Source organism: Manacus candei, unplaced genomic scaffold, assembly GCF_025592945.1.
Source record: "Manacus candei isolate 608988 ecotype Guabito, Panama unplaced genomic scaffold, ASM2559294v1 h1tg000037l, whole genome shotgun sequence".
Classification (NCBI taxonomy): Eukaryota; Metazoa; Chordata; class Aves; order Passeriformes; family Pipridae; genus Manacus; species Manacus candei.
In genome coordinates this window covers 16602112-16625301 of record NW_026138085.1, presented here as the reverse complement: position 1 = coordinate 16625301, position 23190 = coordinate 16602112, and the positions used below count along the sequence as shown (strand labels likewise).

General features: G+C 44.8%; 1 protein-coding gene across 5 annotated transcripts in view; it reads right to left on the bottom strand.

Moving 5' to 3' along the window:
* Positions 1-23190, bottom strand: part of FSTL4 (follistatin like 4) — a 196875-nt gene that overhangs the window by 121455 nt on the left and 52230 nt on the right. For 3 of the 5 annotated variants that reach the window (XM_051794063.1, XM_051794065.1, XM_051794064.1), the window contains exon 4: positions 15131-15367. The exons of 1 other annotated variant lie outside the window; for it this stretch is intronic. In XM_051794063.1, the coding sequence (XP_051650023.1) occupies positions 15131-15367 (237 nt within the window). Of the gene's footprint in view, positions 1-3839; positions 3909-5274; positions 5355-15130; positions 15368-23190 lie in introns of those variants that run through there. One more of the 5 variants, XM_051794067.1, reaches the window with a different exon arrangement.

Genomic DNA, 23190 nt, shown 5'->3' with positions numbered 1-23190 from the left:
CAGCTGGGAAGTCTTCAACTCCTGCTCACATCACAGACTGGATTTCCTGCTGCTCCAGGGTCAGCACAGCTCTGCTGTGGAGCTTCCACAGGAAAAATGCAGCATCTTGAGTTACAGAGAGAAAAATAAAAAAGAGGGGGAAGTAAGAAGGAAAAAAGAAGTGGAAGAGGAGAGGAAGAGGAGAAGGAAAGAAGGAAAGGAGGAAAGGAAGAAAGAAGGAAGAAAGGAGGAGGGGAAAAGAAAGGAAAAAGAAGGGAAAAAGAAGGCAGAAGAAGGCATAAAGAGGAAGAAGGGAGGAAGAAGGGGGAAAAGGGAGGGGAAAAGGGAGGGGAAAAGGGAGGGGAAAAGGGAGGGGAAAAGGGAGGGGAAAAGGGAGGGGAAAAGGGAGGGGAAAAGGGAGGGGAAAAGGGAGGGGAAAAGGGAGGAAGAGCCTGGGACAAGGTGGAAATGATGTGCCACGTTGGCTCCTCTTCCTTCTCTACTCCAAACATCTTGGCTACATCCTCTAGCAGACCATTTCTATAAATCAGGATGTCCAAGACCCTGAAGGAGCTGAAGTGATGTGACACATGGTCCATGGACATGGTCCAGGGGGGCTCTGCCCAAATCCTGAGTGGTTGGAACCAGCTGGAAGCTGTCCCTCTTGGGGAACAGTTTGCAACAGGCTGCACTCCATGGCATGACTTTACAACCCTTCTCTACATTACTCTGATTTCCTACCTAGAAAATTTTTGCCAAGTAGGTGCAAGTTTGTACTTTTTGAGGCTGCTTCCAACAGATGGCAGAAATTTGGGAAAACTGCCAGTATTTTCTTCCTAAAATGTGGGGCTGCTAAAGCTTCCAAAGACAGCCATCAGCATCTTCCTTTGCAACTGGGACATCAAGAAATTACACAAAAGGTACACAGAGGTGGTCACTGAAGCATGGAACTCACAGAGGGAAAAGTGCCTGCTCTTAAAAACAATAAACAGGACATTTCTGAGTTGCCAAATTGACAAGGTTGGCTTGCAAAAGCTTTATCTTTTGGTTTAAAAGCTTTATCTTTGGCACAGAAGGAGCCTGAGCCTCCTTCTCCTCCCTCATCCAAAACCTGAGGAAATTTCCATTTCTCCCTCCAGAAGAGCTGGGCTGGGGCTGCTCCCCCAGCAAAGCCGAGGATGCTGAAAAAAGCAGCAAAAGAAGGAAAAAACAAAAGTGGAGATGGGGAAAAGAGGCCAATGAGAAGAAAACCATGGGTTCTCTGTGGAGAGCAGCAGGCCCAGCATCCCACCTGCCCACCAAGCTGCTGAGCCCTCGCCACCTGTCTGCTTGCATAACGCTTCCCCCTCCGCTATCCAACAGCTTGGAAACTGGGATGTAACATCAAACCCTAAATCAGTGCTTCCTGCTGACACACCATATGTCAGCCTGCACTTAGGTACTCACCAGAAGTGTTAACAGCGATTATTTAAAAATTATTACAGTTGATTCATGCCGAGAATCCCTTCCTGCAACGACTCAAATCTTCCAAGACAAGAGGGTTTTTTTTGTAAACTGCATTCCCCCCCCCCCCCCGATTTTCAATCTGTTTTTATGCTCTTTAACTGTTATAATTTTTATTTTGTTTTAAAACAACGGACTCTATTACTGAGATATTAATTTATGGCACTGTTTTGAGGGGAAATTACTTAATGAAACTAAAAATTAAAAGGTTTTCCACTCAAGCATGGCACCTGCTCAGTGTTCCCTCGTTCTATAGACGCTTGTGCTGCTGTTTAGAACATCTGACCACCACACCTGGGAACAGCATCCACAGAAAACCAGGACAAAAGTCCCTGGGTACCCTCAGGCCTTTCACCAGAGAGCAAAGTGGGTAAAAATCGGCACAGAAGGGTCTTTTTTTTTTAGTGTGCAAAGTCTCCATCACTCAGCTTGATGCTTAAAAGTCAACTTATAAAGAAAAAAATAATTATAGTGCATAAACCCATGCAAAGAATTGAAAATATAAATAATGGAGCAGAAGGGAGAGCCCCTTCCCCAGTGTTTTCTCCAGAGCTGGGAGGCTGCAATCAGCACTGACACAGGCTCTCCCTTGGATGAAGACAGCATAAATAAAAAGTAATTAGATTAATCAAGTAGGGAACTATTTAACAGCTAATTAAAATGCACAATTAATCATAATTTCCTCAAAACAGGCTGCTAAAAATGGGTCAGTGACGCCCAAGCAGGAAAGAAACAGCCTGTTTTGTCTTTATTTGGCGCCTTCCACTGCCCCCCTAATACCACCTGCCTGCCAGGGTGTCCATCCCACAGCTGGATCCATGTCAAACCCCAGGGCTGGATCCCTCAGATCAAAACTCTGGATCCAAACTGCTGATCCCTTATTGCATGAACAATGCACAGAAAAGGGAACTTGTCCATTCTCCTCCCTGTTTCACACTAACAAAATCTATTTTCCCATTTGTCTGCACCTTTTGCTGTCTCCATCAGCAGCGCAGGGATGGGGCAAAGTGAGTTTTTATGGAAACCAGTGGGAGCAGGGAATGATGACAAAAACCTGCTCAGGTCATCCCTCATCCTTACAGCTCCTCACTGCTGTTAAAATTTGGGGAGAATTCACAGCATTGAGGCACAGAGGGGAAAAAAAAACCCTCCCAGTTTCTACCTGTTGTGGCAAACTCCTACAAACAGCCCTTACTGACAAAAAGCTCTTTCATCACTGAGCTTCTGCTTTCCTCATCAAAGAAAACCCTGAACTGAGAGTGGAAATATCGTGGCAATAAACTGAGAGTTGATATTTTAACTTACTCTGGGTTTTTTGTTATGAAACATTCAGGGGGTTGTGTTTTCCTACCCTAAAAAGCACAAAGCCAAATGCAACAATGAAAGGAAAATTAAGACCAACATCTTCCAAAGTGCTCAGGAGTCTCCTCACATGGAATCATGAAGGTTGGAAAAGCCCTCTGAGATCACTCCACAGTATTCACCATTCATTCAGAGTACAAGATACATGTGAACACTAAGCTTTCTTTTGTTTTAAACCTTTAAGAAATTATTAATTCAGGTGCTAACATGTACCTTAGAAACACTTCATGCAGCACAGAAAGGCAGGACTTATCACAGAAACTAATTCATAAATAAATCTCCTGTTTACTCAGTATTTGAAGTGTCTCCACAGGGATAAACCTCACCTGGTTTGGCTTTAGACAGCACATACTCACTCAAAAGCTCATTCACACCAAGACTGTAAATTACAACATTATTTTTACAACAGTTTAAAGTATTTGTTTCAACACACTAAGCTAGATTATTTTTTACCTTCCTTAGAATGAGTTTTTAGAAGGTTTTCCAACTCCATCATTCAAAAGCCACAGCAGTCCTGCCAAAGGACACGGCGAGCTACAGCCACCTACAGAGCTGGAACAGAATTCCCAATGCCCCTAAAAATGCTCTTCCTGCATTTTAACTAAAGATTGGTATTCCTTTTTTTTTAAATAACAAACATTCACAGCCCCGTTCCCCTTTCCTTTGAACTTATTGATGGCAGATGCCTCTTGCCATCGGGCACAGCTCTGAACTTGGGTGAAGTTGGGAGGAGAAAAATAGAATAATCAATAAATGGGAAAAACCACAGAAGCTTAAAAAAAACCCTCAAGAACTGTGATATCCCAGAGGATCGTAAGATACACAGGATATATCTTATTTTATACAAAGATTTCACGTGCCCAGATCAAACCACTTGATGAAGCATTTTGCACATGTGGCTCCAGGCTGGTTCCTGATCCAATGAACATCAGGAGATGATGGGAAGGAAATGTCAGTAAACAGGCTAAAGATATCTTGAGATGCAGTAATTCTACCTGATTACTTTGAAATGTCAGAGTTCTCCAGCTCCTTGTTGGGACTGATGGGCTTTTTCTGGAGCCTTTCTGAGGAGGAAGGAGACAAGATTTGGGGATTCAAGGCTGCTCCTTTCCTAAGTCATGTTCCCACTGGCAAGTGTTCTTTGGGGGTAACTTAAGAGTTTTATGTATCTTAATGACAATAAAAATAAAGTTAAGCTCATAAAACACTAACAGTTATCCCAAAACATGACTTGTGAATGGGAACCTAACTTAAGAAGGGTAACATTCCCAGAGCTCAGGTTACCAAAGACTTTCACTTGTGTGGACAAGGCAGCAGAGATGAGATATCAGTTCAAACCAGATTCACTCTCATGGGGCATTACAGTATCAAACAGGATAATGAAGCATTTCTTTAACACATCTCCAATTCTTGATCTCTTTTGAAGCCTCCAAAACAAAGGTGACTGCAAGGAAGTGTTAAGTAGATAAATACACTTAGATTGAAAAGAAGATAAAAGAGCCAAATATCTGTTCACATAATAATATGAAAAACACCTCAGCCCAATGCAGGAAATAAAATAAATAATTTTTAAAAAATTATTACAACAATGTTTCTGAAAACATAAAAAGGGGCCATTTGGAACCATTTCTATCCATTAGGAAATCACCATCAGTTTAAGAAAGTGGCAAAATCTGACTTAAAAAAAAACCTGCCAGAGATCCCATGAGGCCAGAAAGGAGATGGATTTGGGAGGCAGCTGCCCGGGAGAGCAGGGCTCCCTTGGTTTTCCTGGGCTGGCTGTGGCTGGAGCAGCCCCAGGTAAAGGAAAACAAAGCATTTCCCTTTGAGAAGAGCCAAAGGGATTCGCTGGAATGGATGAGCCCAGGACAGCAGCCTGCAACCTGCTCACTGTTCTAAAGTGAGCCCAAAGTAACTGCACTGCAATTTTCCCCAACTCATTATGTAAAATAAAACCCAGCTGAAAGCCAGTGTGGGGCCACAAAACGCCTTCATTAGCTTTCAGTTCTGTTCCAGTAAAAACGCAGCCAAAATCTCCTGGGTTCAGAGGGGCTGAGGTTTTTGCCTTAACAGCCTTTTACTTCCTCACCACTGTACAGCTTCAGCAAGATTTTCTGCCAGTTAGTTTGGACCTAACAAGCGATTTCACCATTAACACAACACACAATGTGTCCAGGAGTATTAAACGTTTTCCACAAGGCCCTGTTTTACAGTCACTCCAAGAATGACAATGCCAAATTATGAGTCTAAGACAGATGTTTTCCAGATGTGCTGAGCATCTCACTTAAATGCTGGATGGGGAGCTCTTCTGAAATGCTGGAAGGGTTGTACCAGCTGCATTTAGATGGGCTGACCCCTGAGTTCCTGCTTATGGGAAAGTATCCTTATGAATAAATTTCTCCCAAAAATGGCTGCATCTCTCACACGTACAGCAGGGTGAGGGATGGAGTCTGATGATAACCCCTGAAGGGAACAAATGGGAAAGGAATGGGAAGCTGAGGATGGAGAGGTGCAGCACTCAGAGCACAACTTCATAGAATCATCATGGAATGGTTTGGGCTGGAAGGGAACTTAAAGCTCATCTCACCCAGTTCCAACCCACCCCTGCCATGGGCAGGGACACCTTCCACCAGCCCAGGTTGCTCCAAGCCCTGTCTAGCCTGGCCTTGGACACTTCCAGGGATCCAGGGGCAGCCACAGCTTCTGTGGGCACCCTGTGCCAGGGCCTCCCCACCCTCACAGGGAACAATTCCTTCCCAATATCCCACCTCTGCCCACACTGATGGCATCGAGCCCATGGACATGAGCAGCTCCCTTGCCACACACCACAGTGATGTGTCTGTGCAGCTGAAACCAGGGAGTCTTTGAGCCAGAGATGATGTTCCACACATTGAGTGGACCAAAATCTCTCCCCTCCATGCAGGAGCACCCTCAGGAGGACCCGAGCGTGTCACAGCCCCCTGAGGTCCCACCCTGGCACAGCCTCTGCACAGCTCACAGCCCCTTCCCAGCACTGGGAGCCCTTCAGCTGAGTGGGTATTCAGGGCACTTGAGGGGTTTTTCTCTGTTATTCTGCAACTCAAGTACAGATCCTTGAATGTTGGCCACATGGAAACAGCAGCACAGCAGTTTTCTGTTGGACTGTTTGACAGCTCGAGCCAGAGGAACGGGGCAGAACCCAGAGCACAGTCAGAAAATCTCATCACAGGGGACACCTCGACCAAAAATATGTACTTCTATATCTTTCCCCCAGCACAGGAGTAAATAAAAAAGACCAAATATCAGAGATTCCTGCAAGCCCTGAAGAGATGCTGCTCTTGCTACCAGTTCACCTGCAACATGCTGTGCCAAGGGTGAGCTGCACACAGCTGGGCCAGCTGTCTGCCAGTCTTTATTAAGAGACAGAACTCTTTAAACCCGAGTTTATTTAGGGGTGGATTCTGAGAATCACATTTCCCAAAGAGATTGGGTTTAATTGGCTCTGCTGGTCCTCCCAGAGGAGCGTTAAGATGGGGCTCAAATAACGCTCCCACAGCAAGTGGGAACTGCAAACACAAAGCTAAATCTGCTTTCCTACAAATATTCAGGATCATTTGCTTCCTGGCAACATTCCTGTGAGTAAACCAATTTGCTAAAATATTCATGAATAGCAAACTGCAGGGCCATGGATACAGCCAAATGCTTACATACCACAACACAACTAAATACTCTCCCCAAATGTTTTCACACTATTTGGCTTGCTCTGGATTAAATTTAAAAAAAACCCCACCAAACTCTAATAATGGCTGGAATTCAGCATCATGGCTTCTTCCATTGGAAAACCTCTGGTGAGGAGACTGGCTGCTGTAGGACAAGGGCCCCCAAGACTGACCTGTGCCTGCAGGGTCAGGGAGCCCAGAACTGGGATGATTTAATAAGAGCTCTGGTATTTTTTTTTCTATGACCTTGAGAAAGTCACTGGTTCTCCTCTAGACTGCAGTTCCCCCTCTGTAATGGGTGGATTACTATTTTTGTGGCATGTAAAGGTGTTGTGAGGTCTAATTCATTAATCTTCGTAAAGCATTCCAGAACACTTTGATGGAAGATGCAAAATATTATCAGTAAAAGCCTTCCATTTAAATCTCACCTGGAAACCTTCCTCTTACTCCTTAATTTGTGATTGATCCCCACTCAATTAGAGGTAATGGGATTTACATGTAGGCTCCAGCAGTGGAGCAGACCCCACAGGAAGGTGCCAGCAATATCAGCAGTCCTACTTCCCAGGAAGGAGCCAGGACATCAGCCCCTGCACTGGGAAAGCCATGGCTGGATCCTGCATCCCTGACCTGCACCAGGACTGAGACCCTTCCCCACAGCACCATCCCAAACCCCCACCCATGACAGGACAAGGGGCTTTAAACTGCCAGAGGGCAGGGATAGATGGGATATTGGGAAAGAATCCTTCCCTGTGAGGGTGGGGAGGCCCTGGCACAGGTTGCCCAGAGAAGCTGTGGCTGCCCCTGGATCCCTGGAAGAGTCCAAGGCCAGGTTGGACGGGGCTTAGAGCAGCCTGGGATGGTGGAAGGTGTCCCTGCCCATGGCAGGGGTGGGATGGGATGGTCTTTAAGGTCCCTTCCAACCCAAACCATTTCATGATGCTCCTACAGAACCCCCCATCCCTCCAGTTGCACTGATAATTAACTCCTCACTTTATGACTGAAATTCATCCCCATTAATCGTGTTTTCACCAAAAAAACAGATTCTACCCAAAGAGCCTTCGACTCATGAGCAGACAGATCAAATCTGCAGATCACTCATCACCTCCCTGTGCCAACTTTTATTACTTGTGGGAGCAGTTTCACTGCAGGCAGGTGAGGGAAGGCAGATAACCCCACCCTGAGGAGAGAACAGCTCCAGCACTACGTGCACAACAACAACAGGGACATTACAAAGGGCTTTATCAGCACCCCGTGCTGTGAAATGCTCATTTTGACTCCTATTCCCCTGGCTTCAGGACAGCTCTGGTAGGATCCAGCCCTCTGGAGCATCAGCAAGAAGTGCCTGTGAAATCCTGGAGCGGAGGGGCAGGAAGGCAGGGAAAGCTGGGGGAAGCTCCTTGCAGCCACTTCATGGAACCCACAGCATCCAGCCTGTCGGTATTCCCAGGCACTTGGAATTTCAATGGGCTCCATGGATTTTTGTTCTGAGCAGCCAGAAAAATTAGCATTTGTGCTGAACAGCTTTTAATCAACTATTCTCCAGCGTCAGTCGTTGTTATCTTTAAAGCACTTCCCAATCTCCCTGCCTGAGTCTCCCCAGCCCTAAAATTTATTCCATCCATTTGTTTTCCTCCCTTCAGTTTGCAGAGCCCTTTACCCTGATCTAATCATCTTAATCTTCAATGCTCATCTCTACCTTTTAACCTTTTCAGTTTTCTTTTTAAAGCAATCTCTCCATCTCTCTGAGGTTTGGAGCCTTTTTCTTTATTATTCAATTATTAAATTAAGGTTCTCCCTGGCCTCTGGCTCAGCACAGAGCTGGAGAGTCCCATGCAGAGTCCCCCTGGCACCAAAGTGCAAGTCGCCTCTCAAAAGGTGACTTAATTAAATCAGTAATTTTTCTATTGATACAGTTTATGTAATTTTAGAGAAATTAAGGCAAGTTCCCAAGTGTTGCAATATTTGTTTTACTTCACTTGAAATGACCTGGGAAATGGCATGTGCCATCACTCCCTTCCACTGGGAAACCATGGATGGGGACACTAAGTAGGATGTTTTAGGTTGGAAAAGACCTTTGACATAACTGAGTTGGGAAAAAAAAAACCAAACCAGATAAATTTTGAGCATCCAAGTTCTTTTCAGGACTGCAAGAGGCTCAGCAATGCAGAGGCTCAGTAGATGTGTCACTTTTTAGTCATGACTGTAATATCATGCCCCACTTTGCTGGCATTTCTCCAGGGTTACACCACCCAGAGCGGTTTGCAAAATTGCTGATGGAATGATGGGAGCTAATATTAAATTCAACACCCTAAAAAAGCAAAAATTGCCTTTAATGTTTCCTACATGAGGCTCTTCAATATTTAAGTGTGGTTTGAGCTCCCAAGTTAATGTACGAATAAACATTAACCTGGTTTGCAAAGAAAAGTGAGGTGGAGGCAGTGAGTCCAGACTGCCACCAAATCATGAGGAGCACGTGTGAGATGCAGACAGAACACAAAAACAGCTAAAAAAGAAAGACAAACACCCCCTGACACAGTGAGTGTTGAGGCAGCAGCACCAAAGTTTGCACAGGAACTCCCACTGGTCAACACAAGGCTTGACACCCTTTCCTTTGATCCTCCACCCTCCTCCTCTGCTCCATCCCCATCCCAACTTCTACCAAAAAAACCTGCATTATCACCTCTCAGCTCTCCCAAAAGCACTGCAGTGAAGGTTCACCAGAGCCAGGCTTGGAGCAGATGCCACCCTAAAGAATAACTAAAGAAAAGCTGCATCTCATTTCTCTGCCCTCAACAGCATCAAGCTGAAACTTGGGGTGCTTCAAACTGAGATGGCCTCATGCTAGACCTCTTTTTGTTGGACTTCTTTAGGCTCTCTGCTGCTTTGGATTCTTTCACCTATACCTAAGCTTCCCATCCTTTTGTTATTGGCATTTAATTTCCAGTGAAAGTCAAAGGGAAATACGAGGGGGAGTTTCACAACTGACTTCTAGAGGGACAAGATTTCCCTTCCATGGATTCTGGGAGTGTAAGCATTCCATTTTCTTTTAACATGGAAAATACTCTTCAAGATCTTAAACATATTCCTACACGTTCCTATAACCAAAGCTCATAGCAGATTGTCCCATGTTCCCATCCTCACATAAATCAATGGAATTTCCATAATTTACCCCAAGGATTGATGCAGTCTGTTTATAAGGTCTAAGCTATCAATCACACTTAAGAGGATTCAGCCTGAAAAGCCAGGTAAAATTGATCCCTCCCCAAAAGACTAAGTGGAGAGAGCTGAAAAAACAGTGTGGGAATAGAAAGGAATCCCTCTGGAATTCAGTTCTAATAACAGCAAACACAGACCTCCATTATACACAGCACTTACCTCTCTTTAGAACTCTTTAAACTCTTAATATATTTACAGTGGACACTGAAATGATCACTCCAGGCTCAGGATCCCTGCAGGAGCCCCCAGGCTGCTCCCAGAGGGATTAATTGCCTCCCTCCCAGCAGCCCCCAATCCAGCTCCCTGCCACCAAAGCAGCCTGTCAGCAGTGCTGCAAACTTAAATCAGCAAATATTAATTGCCAGCTGGGAAAAGTGCCATTAATTCACACTCAGGATCTTTCCAGCTGGAGAGAGGGAGTGTTAAATGGAGCAGATTTCCTTGCAGCCTCCACACCAGGCACGGAGCAGCTCTGCCTGTCCTGCAAGCACTAAATGAGCAAAGCATCAACACCTTCCCAGAGATGCTCTGAGATGCTCTTCTGCAGAACAAATTACTTCTGGAAAGTAACAAAACACAGAAATAACAACAAATAAAGTACAGAGGAAATAAACCACCACCACCTGAGGCTGAATTCATATCTATTTGAGATTCCTGCAGTGATATCAGTTATCAGCCTGCTTGGTTTGTTGGGTTTTTTTTCCCCAAGTTTGTAATTTGTTTACGTTCAAGCATAGAAAATTTTCTGTCAGCGTGCAGGAGATTATCATGTTCCTTAATTAGAAAGAAACTTCTTGAAAACTGGAGGAAAGATAGAGAAGTTGAAAATGAAAGACTGTGTGTGTAACAGAAAGGAGAAAGGCAGAGAGATTTCTTTTGAAATTCTGTACAAAATCTGTACAAAATTATGATTTATTATGGGGACAGGATTGACCTTGTATGGGATGGAATGTTACTGTCAGGTATTTGCTAAAAAAAACCCCAAACCAACACATATATTTTAAGCAATGGGACCAAATTATTAAAAAAATTCGTGCTGACATTTCAGGAGAGAAGGGAGGAAGGAGAAGAACAGCCCTGGAATACCAGACATGAACATCCTTTTATAGAGCCCCATCTCTCTGCATAAAATTCTGTCAGATCTCGTAAAATCAGACCTGTAGTACAAGTTGGACTGAATGGACAAAAACCCCTGAATTAAGTAACAGGCACAGGGCATTTACATAATGGAAAGTTCAAGTGTTTGGTCAACTGAGTTGGGCTGAATTCATGTCACAGCACAAACCCAATCTGAGCAGCTGCAGCACAGAGCTGCTCCACAGCCCAGCAAGAAAAGCTGAGCTCTTTATAAAAAAAAAACCCAAACAATCCACCTGGATAAAGGGAGGATGTCAGAACCACAGGAAATAGGGAATGAGCTGGGGTGAGTCGGGGCTGATGCAGAAGAGTTTTGGGATTGCTGATCGGGCAGAAAAAAAAAGCAGGAAGGGAAAGTAAGAAGGGTGAAAATGACTCCTAAGTGCTGCAAATGGGAAGGCACAGCTCTGAACAGGATTTCTCTGCTGTGTGTAAACTGCCAGGGAAGGGCAGTGCTCGGATGGCTCTGGGAAGCAAAACTACTGAGCGGTGCCTGTGCAGCTTCCACTGGCCAAAAGCAGTGAGAGAAAATGAGGGAAGAGACAGAGAGGGTGTGAAAAGTCAAAAGGGAAGAAAAATAAACAGAACTGGAAAAAAAAAAGAGGACTGCTGCTATGGGAAAGCAAAGCCCAGTCCAAATCACTGTGCTAAAATGATATAACTGCATTATCCAAAGGCCTTTAGTCAAACAGGAACGTTTCCAGGCCAACTGCTCATTCTGGACATCTGTGGGACCATTGTCATTATGAGCACAGCTATCTTTCCAGTATTCATGAGATTTAGGAGTGCTTTTGGGGAAGGAAAACTTCTTTCCTCTCCACTTTGGCTCACAGCAAAAGCACTTTATCCGCATGTATTTTGCTACCCAGCAAAAATCACCAACACTCCACTCAAATGACTATGGAAACTCATAAAGCAGTGAAAATATACAAAATGAAAAAAAAAAACCACACAGCAGAGAAGTCATAAATAGACCCAGCTCCTTATGGGAAAACCAAACTGTATTTCTTACCAGGAAAGACAATCAGATCAAGGAGAACGTGAACAGCTGAGAGCAGGACTGACATTTCTCCTGAGACCTCTGAATGTAGGACTTCTGCTTTAGGGTATTTCTCTTGGGGCTTCAAATTCCCAAGTGAAGTTTTCCACCTATTTATCATTTGCTTTGTCACCTGAGGAAGAGGGGAGGCATTGATAATTTTGTGTCTGGGGAACTGTGCTGCAAGAAAGGCTGCAGGATGAAGCCTGGGAGGTCACTCCTGCTGGGATCTCCCACTGCTTCACCCACATTTCCATGAGTTTTTTTAACGTTTTGGACTCTCAAGATTTCAAGAAGCCATTTCATCCCAGGCTGGGCCAAGGAGAAATCAGTCATTTGCCTGGAGAAAAATTATCTTCTGCTCTTCCTAATACTGTTGCTGGTCCAGAAGGCAATGTGTTGAGGTAGCACAAATCCAGCAATGCTTCTGGTCACACATGAGTACCTGCTATCCACCAATATTTACAGAGCACCTTCCCATCTGACAGATATGCTAAAGGACCAAAGAATCCTTTCCCAAAATACACAAAAGAAAACAAATCTTTGCAGTATGGTTTCTTATCAGTTCACTGGGGACAGACCTAGCTCAGAATCAGGGTATTAGATCTCTGCCACACCTTAAGGCCATCCAGTTTGTCACTGATGGCAGAGCACACAGACATATACACACACATGCAATCTGTGTGTCCCTCAGCTCCACACAGGAATTTAAATCTTAATTGAACAAGTCAATTGGGACAAAAAACCATGGAGCAGCCCCCTCATCAGCCTGACTGTACTCAAATAATTAAATTATCTACTTGACAGAAAGCAAACAGAAAAACACACACTGTGCCTCCTGACAGATGGAACCTGAGCAACCTGGTCTGGCTGAAGGAGTCCCAGCCCATGGCAGGAGGATTGGAATGAGAGGCTCCTTAAGGCCCCTTCCAACACAATCCATTCTGGGACTGCATATTTTGCACCTTTAAGATTTTTCTCCAGTCAAAGTTCTTACACTTCATGTCACACTTCTAACGGTGCTTAAAAACCTGTAGCTTAATTGCTCACTGAAAATTTCAGTTTAGAAGAAACCACCATCATTCTTGATTTACAAAGAAGAGATTAAAATACCAAGAAACAGAGGGATGCACAGAAGGTTACTCAGGAACTGCATGGCAGAAAAAAACCCTAATATTTCTATGGAGTCCCACTCCGTGGGATTATTCCCCTCCCTTATGGTAAACTTTTTTCTATATGTTATCTCTGCAGACAGAGGTGTGAAGTACATTTTTATTTATTCACGTGGGAAGAGAAGTGAGGTTGTTTCTTTCTTCCCTTCCATAAAGCTGTTATTCTGCTGAAAAGCAGATTTAAGCAGCGCTCCATGGCAAAGAGTTTGAGGGTTACTTTAAACTGGGACACAAAACTCCTCCTTTCCTGCCATCATTTCATGGTGTGTTCAGGGGAGTACTGAAGCGTGACATTGCATCATTAGGTGTAATACAGCCCCTGCAGGGGCTGATTACTGCAATGAGAGCTCATTTTCTTTAACACTGTCTGAGATAAGGAAGGAATAAAATCCCAGGCCAGAAGCATCGTGGTAAAAAGGTGGGCGATGTCAGGAATGGAAAAACTGAAGGCACTTTTTGGTAGCCAGGGGAGGAAAATCCCCTGAATGGAGTGCTGAGCATCCCTGCAACCAAGACTTCCCCCTTCTTTGGAAAGTTTCTCCTGCTGCAGAGGCCCTCCTGCATCTTACCCAGGGGTGGAGGCAGTTTCCAGCCTGATCCATACCCTGATCTCACCTGATACCCAGAGGCAGGAGCACCAGCACCAGGAGCAAGGCACAGGTGTCCTTCTTAGATGCTCCTTTTTAACATCACAAGCAAAATTTCGTCCTTGCCTTGATCTGCTCATGTGCTGTCCCTGGAAATATGCCTTTAGGTGACCCCTTTCCATGAGTAACTTCATACAAGGTCTATTGATCCCGGACCTAATTACCTGCTTTGGAGAATTCAGAGGCTGCCCGTGACAAATACAGAGTCAAGGCTCTGACCAGCTCTGCTGTCCCCCCTCCACAGCCAGACCTCCAAAACAAATGAGACTTTGCCCTGCAATGCAAAGCAGTGCCTACAAACCTCTGGAAAAGTTCTGAGCTGGATCTCAGTCTCCAGGTCTCCCGTGAGACACAAGAATGGTAATGTTTTTTTATCTCCAAAGGGTATCACAAGGATATATTAATAAGACTCTTCAAATGGATTCTTGTTTCTTAAATAGGCTCTTCTAGCATCGTGTTAGTAAACAAGAACCCATGATGGATAGCTCTGTGTACAGCCAATCTCCTGGGGGCTCAAGTGAGCTGAAGATAAAGGAATTATTTTCATATTTGATCACGTAAATGTCACTGGATATATTTGCAACAACCCACTCAAATCTTCCTGTAGGTATATGGAGTCATCTTTGACAATGAGCTTGCAAGATATACTTTAGTGAAGCCTTTATGAGGCCTCTCATTAGAAGTAAAATAATTTACAACTCCTTCCATTCCCTGCCATTTCATCACATGCTCCTGCTCCTGCAGTCTCCCTGGATGACAGGATGGTACAGGGAATACAAAATATTAATGGGAAAGCCATGGGACTGGTGATTTGGTGCAACAATGATAATGAACTTTGCTCCTGAACCAGTAAAAGAGCTGCAGCTGAATGCATCCCACTGGTAACCAGAACTGTCCTTAAAATTACTTAAAACTCTTTCCTCGCTCCTCTTATTTCATCCAAACAGCTCCTTTCCTTTGCCTGTGTCACTTCCCCAACTGGGTTTTCGTTTCTCATCGTTGCAACGAACTTTTTGTTAATACCATCTACTTTTTCTTAACGTCTTTTGTCTCGTTGGAAGCCTTTTCAAACGAATTGGATTGTAAAAAGTTATTACACTGGCAGCTGAAAGTACTGAGCAGCACAACTACAGTGCACACAACACGTACGGCGACGTTAATTATTTACCAGTTCCCACTTTGATTACATTTCGCGTGGTGATGACACTCGGGGGCTTAATAGCTGCATAAAACATTGTGTATGTTCTCTGCTGTCCCGGAATAAATCATCCCTGAGAAATTCAGCTCTTGGAAATAAAACACTCCGTTCAGCCGTTTCCCGGGATTGCGACGAGCGGCGGAAGCTCCGCGCCGGCATTTATTTCAACAACGCCCTACCTTTGAAGAAACACTCCTTGCTGTGGACGATGTAGATCTTCTTCCTCTGCAGGCAGGAGGCTCGGTGCAGCTGGCAGTGGTTTTCGTAGAACCTGCCGTCGGAGCCGCAGACGGGCATGTAGGTGGCCTTGCACTCCTCCAGGCAGCGGCACTCGGGCTGGCGCGTGGTGGGGTCGAGGACGCAGCGGCTGCCGCGCCCGCACGGCTTCTCACAGGGGGCCTGCAGCCCGTCCAGCTCTGGGGAGAGCAGAGACACCGGTGAGAGCCACGCCTGCCCCGACACACCGCGCTCCCCACGGCAGCAGGGTGAGAAAGTAATCATCTGGTTTTACTATAAGCGAAATGAATTTAGTGGGAAAGCAGAGGGCGGAGGGATTTTTCTTTTCTTTCATTTAATTGAAGGGTTTTATGTGCCTCGTGGAGGCTGTAAGGTGAAAGGCCCCATCTGAGCCCAACGCCAGGGAAACATCACGGTCGGGATAGGGAAAAAATATAAAAATGGAAGATATCCCCTGGCCACATGGTTGGCCTTTGTGTGCGGACACAGTCAATCAGGAGGGAGGGTGACGCCCTCTCCCAAATTCAAAAATTACCTTTTAAGGTAAAATACCTGTCACCTGTTGAATATTTAACACCTTAACTGACCAAGAGGGCACAAAAAGGGCACGTTTGTCAAACTGCATGTGCTTTTCCAGGCCATGTGGGATTGCACCCCCAGCACTGCAATAAAGGATTTCTTGCTGCAATTTTCCTTGTCCTGCGAGTATTTTGTTGCCGTTTCATAAATTAAAAGCAAGGATTTTTCCACAAGCAGCAAAGGCTTTGGAGCAGCCAAGCACTGCCCTTTGAGCAGCAGTGGTTGGAAGTGCCCTCAGACCTCCAGCGCTCACAACACTCAAAGTGCTGCACGGGGAAGTGATGGACGTGTGGCCCTTTGTTCTTTTAGCCCCTCGCAAACCCAGAGCCCAGAATAAACCCCAGGGAGTTCCAATCAGAAGGCTGCTCTGCAAACCTGCACTGCTGCAGCCACACAGTGCCCCGAGTGCCAGCACACTCCAGCTCTGCCCACGCTCGGCTCCCACCCTGCGGGCCAGAGGAGTCCACCCAGAAGCACAATGTCCCCAAGGCTAAAACACACACAGGTTTCAAGGAGAGCTCAGCAGACAACTGCTGAGAGCTTTGTAAAAAATAACCCCCCCCTAGAAAGACCATCACTGGAGTCAAGGAATGTTACTGGAAAATGCTTCTCACTGTAAAAGCGACCACGAGTATCTCTCTCTACACTCTGAAAAATGGCACACAGGGAAAAATAACTTTCTACTGCTTTTAAGAATTCACTGGATATGATGTTCTGAATATTACTGTACTATCTGCTGTTTCATACTATTAAAAGGGTAAGGAAGCTGCCCTTGTGCTGTAACATTTTCTACTTATGAAGTTTCCTCCCTTAAAGGCTTACACAGAACATCACTATAATTCACACAGGACAGGGCACTTCCAAACAAGCCACTGCTCAGAGCAATAATTAGCATTATACTCAATGAAGAGAGTTTCAGGAAATTAGATTATTCTATGCTAATTGGAGTACACAGGGTTGAGCATTACAAAGGGATGCTGCAAAAGGCATAATTACAGCAGGAATAAGCACTTCCTAGTGCACAACCTGCTGCCAGGCTTGCACAGCCTTCCAGCAGCCACAGACTCCAGCTGCATCTGCACCAGGGACTTAGTCTGGACCAGCAAGGTGGTTTGGAAGCAAATCCCTGTTCTCTAAAAGTACCACACATAGGTTTGGCTCTTGGTGAGGTTTTGGTGGGCACCAGCTTTCAGAGGATGCTCAGGTGGAAGCACTGCCCCAGATGTGCTGCAGCATCCAATGGGACACATCCTGCAGCACCTGGAGCACCACAACATCCTCTCAAGTGCACCCAGGGCTCTTGCCTTCAAAGATTTTTCAAGCAGCCAAACAATTCAGTGGCAGAGCACAGACCAGAGCTCATCCAAAGCCCTCCAGTCACATGTAACAGAGATGTGAGGAGATCAGCACCAGCCACTTCACCCTACCAATCCCTTTTTATCATGCTAAATTCCCTGCTAACACCAAAGCAGCCCCTGCCTTGCCCAGCATTTCCTGCCAAAATGCCCCAGTGTTGAAGGTCCATTTCCTCTCCTCATGATCAAGGGGTTAAAGCACCTGCACAAAGTTTCTAACAAAACCTCATTTTAATGGTCCCCATTAAGCCTTTGTTTTTATCACTGTAAATCTGAAAGGGAAAAAAGTCTGTTATTGGAGGATTAACTATTTGACTCAATAACTCATTAAAATTCCTCCAACTTGGCAAGCTGAGAAATATTGACTTTTCCTGACTTGTAATAAACTAGAAGGTCAAAGCATCTCTGAGCAGTGCAAAAAGTACGGCCCCTGGAAGGAGTGACTGACTCTTCTTTCCTTACTTCACTAATTGTTCCAGAATTTTAGCAAATTATCCTCAGAAATGCAAATTTTGGGACCTTGGGGAGACCTCACTGTCAAGGCCATATTATTTATAATGCCTGCTGTAAATCAGAGCAGCACAAAGGATGAGGGCTCGAGGAAGCTCTGGCCAAGTATCCTCCTCCTTCTAGTGGCAGGACCCACACCTGTACAGCACTTGGCTTGTCCATCACAATGGGCCTCAAAAGACATGTTTTGGAGACTGCTGTTGATATGAAGGGTATTTAAAAATCAAGATTCAAGAGCTATTATTGTCTATATAAACGTAATTCAGCTACAACTACAGCAAAGCCCTTCCTGGGCTGTCTTGATCACTCAAAATTGATCTCTCAGAGCTCACACCAGCCAAGGACTGCACCGTGCATCCCACTGAAGGTTATTTCTGCCTCCTCCTTCGAGGTGGGCTGCTCTGATTTACTGCACCAGGTCACATCTGGGCAGGTCACAGTTGCACCCTGCCCCGACAGCAGCAAAAATCTTCTCTCAAGAGCCTCAAGTATTTTTGGTATTTTGATTTTTAATATAAAATTCACGTTATTGAAGACAAACACTGTGCTTATTAGAATGGAATTTTGAAGTTTTTTAATGATACATCCAAGATTTGGTTAAGCACCAGCTTATAAAAAAAAGATAAAATACTTAATCTTCCCTCCTTCCACGGAGAAACCCCAGAAAGCCTGGCTACATTTATGGCTCATTCACTCTGTTCACAGTTTAATTTATTCTGTGTTCCCAGATGGACAACTCCTGGTTAAACACAGCTTAGTGTGGTAAGGGCGAGGCAAACAGCCAGAAAGGAAGGATTCAAGTATTTGGGAATCCTGATCCAAGTCCTCTGAAATCTGTGTCTGCGAGCAGAGTGTGAACAGGGGATGCCTTTGCCAGAATCTCATCCTGCTGACAGCAGCTCTTTAATTCAATTATTATTTGCATAATCCCTTGAAGAACTAAAGCTCCCCACAAGCACCCTGAGCTGTGGTGAGGGAGCTCAGGACAGTGCAGGGTGTGAGACAGGACTGAGCAGTGTGAACAGAGAGGAGAGAAGGGATTGGAGTGTAAAAGCTTTGCTGTCTTTATCCAGGTTTTATCTGGAGCAGCCCCACACACCATGGAAAGGGACTCTGAAGGTGGAGCCCTGGGCAGGACACTGCTGTGCATGAAACAATGCCTTCCACTGCTTTTTTTGGCCACATTATTAAAAGTGACTGAATTCCTCGCTCTTACAAGGATTATTAAAAACAGAAATGGGAAGGGTAATCAAGTGAAACTACAACTAACTGCTCCCAGTATTTATGAGCCTCGCTGCACTGCATGGAAAAGGCATAATTTATTCAATTTATTGGTTGCAAAGAAAGTAATTCACTTAGGTTAAAAATTTATCATCTTGCAATACAAGCCACTTTTCAACACTAATGAAGTTTACTCAACATGGCCAGAGTCTGAGGTGTTATATTGTACTGGAGCCAGAAAGATGGGGAGAGGAAGCCCAGTTTCATTTTCATACACCCATGAACACACTTGACTTCTCAAATTGGTTCCTGGTTGTCCCTGAGAAATTTGGAATTCCAGTGAAAAACCAAGAGCTTGGTGCAGGCAGAAAATACCCGAGGTCAGGAATTCCACAGGGCTGGTTAACAGGCTGCCTGCATCTCAAAGCAGGACTTAATCACAAAATTAAGATGTTGCTGCCACAGTGGAGAACATTAATTCATAAAGACAGAGACCTCATCTACCTTTCACACACCACTAAATATGTTACACATCAGACTGAGGCTCACAGACCTTTTTTTTTTCCTCACTCCCAAATGGAATCCTATTCCTTACTTCAGCAAAACTCCCAAGGAGTTCAAAGGAAGGTTGGGTTCAGCATGAAGAGAACTGCTTAATCTGTGTCTGCAGTTTAATACCAAACAAAAACATTGTAATTGCTCAGCAGAAGGTCCCTAACAGTGAGCAGTTATTCTGCAAACAGCACCAAGGAAGCACTCAATATTACAGGGATGTTTTCTGTATCAGTTTTTACACCTGAAAACGGGGATTATTGTTTCTTTCTGTATCTGCCAGAACTCTGAAACCCATTAGGGGTCATACCATGAAAAGGCATTTGAAAATCACAAGTAACTATGCTATTCTTAGTGTAATTAGCCTAATTTTGTCCCATTTCAAATCCATTTAACCACTGTGAGATCAAAAGCTTCATCAGATATTATTTTTGGATGGTATTGTGGTCTGTGAGGGTACTCAGAGGAAAAACAGAGACAAAAGACACACACAGATCAAAAGATCCAGACTATGTAAAGCATATACAGAGATTACTGCAGCAGAAACACCAACCCAGATATGAGCCCATATATATTTAGAGCCTTCCCATGAAACTCTTACCATGCACAATTTGCTTGATTTTTCTCCTCTTGAAAGAGCAACTAAAGAGGCAATTCATAAAATGGCTCTTTATTAAATGTTTATCTAAAGTTATCTATGAGAGGTACTGCACATTGAAGGCAATTTGACTGCATTACTCCTGTGCAGCCAGAACAGACACAAACCCAAACCTGTGCAGCTCCCCCTTGGCATCACACCTCAGCCTGTGTCTGTGAACTGTCTAGCAGGTCCCACAACCAGCCAGCCGAGAAACAGCACCATGTCAGCAGAAGATAAATGTATTTCCTGCATAGACCAAAAGGATTAAGTGTTCAGGGCCAGGTTGGACAGGGCTTGGAACAACGTGGTCTAGTGGAAGGTGTCCCTGGTCATGGCAGGGCTTGGAATGAGATGAGCTTTAAGGTTCTTCCCCACCTGAAGCATGCCATGATTCTGTGATTTAATTCAGTGTTTCCCACATTTCCAGTGCTGGAGCAGCCCAGCAGCAACGTGCAGGTACACAGCCATGAGTGCACGTCGTGGTTTTAATATTCTCAGTATTCCACAGCCCCCAAAATGCTGAAACTTTAAAGTCTCAGATCTGGAGGGAACAGATCATATTAATACTTTGGTAAAACTCTGTATCAGAAGGATTGGCTCTTCTGAAGGAAGGCAGTGAAATTCCCATAAGGTCACTGCTCAAAATCAGTCTGGTTGCCTTTAATCTCGCTCATGAATCCTCTGCCTGCCCCATTTCTTCACTCCTACTCTCAGCACCAGCCTTGCTCTCCCCCTTCCTTGTTTTCTGTGGGCTTTTATCCTTTGTGTCACGTCTCTTTCTGCTGTTCCTTCAATGAAATTCTTGTGGCAGAGACTATGGGGAGATTGGAATCCAATAATAAAATAACTATGGATGACGTGCCTGGTTTTGTGTTGATCCTCCGTTACCAGTGGAGCTGCTGGAGGGAAGCTGAGCAGCCTGGATCCTCCCAGTTGTCTGCATTCTTAACCTTTAACTCTGCCCATGCACTCTGCCTTTTGCTTGCTCTCCTTTTCCCCCCAAGATGCTCAACCTCCCCTGGCTCCTCCACCCTCGCCAGGAACCGAGACCTTCCACAGCCCTGTCCCCAAACTCCTCAGCACAAGTCTCTCACTTCCTCCACCTGTTTTTCAACATCTGATCTCAAAATTTGCACAGTTTTACCTTGCCTTTGATCATTTCTACCTGGAGGAAGGCAAAATGCATAAACCAGGTGTACTGGGACCTGCTGCAGTGGCAGGGGACACACACGGCCACCACCTCTCACACGGGTGTCAAAGCATCTCGCAGTATTAACAGTGGTTCAAAAACAAAAGACACCCAGTTCCCATCTGAGGAGCATTCTACAGCCTCACAGAAGTCTCTTCTTCTTCTATTTTTCGACTCATTACTTTGTAATAAGACCATTTATCAGAAAATACATCCATTTGTTTATTGTACGCCTGTTTTCCCCTTACACACAAACACAATGTTATTTCAGACTGGAGAGAGAGATGTTTTCAGTTTCCTATTTATTTTCTCATTCAGACATCGGTTTCTAAGGCTCATTGAGGAGAAAGAAACAGAAACAAAAAGCCAGTTCACCATTGTGTTTGTCTCCAAAAAAAAAAAAAAAGAACGTTATTCTGATTATTTATTTTAGGTTGGATGAGGAACAGATAACAAGCTTTTATAATTAATATTCACTCAGTTTCCTTATTACATTATTCTTGCATTCAGCTCTAAGTAAAAAAAAAAAACCAAACCCAGTCATCTGACTTGCACTAAATTGTGCAAGTGCCACTGCACGAGGCTTCACAGTGATGGATTGGAACCCTCAGGGAGTGTCAGCACAGCAATGCCAGGGTCAGCACTTCCTTTCCTTTGAGAGTGGCACATCACACATTTCAACCTCACAACTGAAGCCACATCTTTAAAACTGTGTTAAAACACATCTCAAAAATGTGCAAGAGGCAGAAGCACCAGACTAGAAAAAGATGGAGGTTGGCAGAGGGTACAACCTAAACATGCAGCAATGAAATCACAGGGTCACAGAATGCTCCAGGTTGGAAGGGACCTTAAAGCTCATTTGATTCCACCCTCTGCCATGGGCAGGGACACCTTCCACCAGCCCAGGTTGCTCCAAGCCCTGTCCAACCTGGCCTTGGACACTCCCAGGGATGGGGTAGCCACAGCTTCTCTGGGCAACCTGTGCCAGGGCCTCCCCACCCTCACAGCCAGGAATTTCTTCCCAGTATCTAATCTAAATCCACCTTCTTTGCTTGATGCCCTCATTGGAGATAAGGAAGATCATGACATGAAAGGGGCAAAAAAAAAATCTTTGGGGTGATGATTTCAAAAGACAACTCAGCTTGGTCTGTTGAGACAGCGAATCTATGGAGTCTTTTACCGTCCCCTCCTTCCAACTAGATTAATTTACAAGGATAAAAGCTTCCAGAGGGAATCCATCAATAGTTGCATCTATGTACAACCTGCAACACTTCTGTCATTTCCTACTACACCTAAAGGAAGGCAGAGAGCTGTGTGAAAATTAGGGACTGGATTCATTTAGTGAGTCTATTCCTGAGAACTGATGTTTTGCTGTAGTAGTTGCCATTTTCTGGAAATAAAAGGGGAAAAAATATTAAACCTATTTAGTTGTAATGAGGTTTGTGTTAGTGCAGGTGGTTTGTGTTTGGGTGGTTTTTCACTCCTGGCTGAAGCATAATGTGTGTTTGACTCATGGCCACTTTCCTTTATGGAGGAGGATTAGTGCCCCTCCTGCATCACACCTTAAATCAGCACAAACCTCCAGCTTGAAACTGTTGAGGCTGCACAGTGTCTTTTCACAATTTTTTTTTTTCCCTAGGCCATTTCATTTCTGTTTTCCCAACTGGATGCCTCAGAGCCTCACAGATTTTGAGCACAGGAGCGTTACCACATAACACGAGTGTGAGGCAGGAGCCAACAGGTCCATTACAGGGAGAAATGCAATCACACAACTACTGGATGAGGATGTGTTACATCTGTGTGGGGACACAGAAGAAAGGATGATGTTATAAATCAGTTTTCACAGAATCACAGAATGATTTGGGTCGAAAGGGACCTTAAAGATCATCTCGTTCCACCCCCTGCCATGGGCAGGGACACCTTCCACTGGACACCTCCCTCCAAGCCCTGTCCACC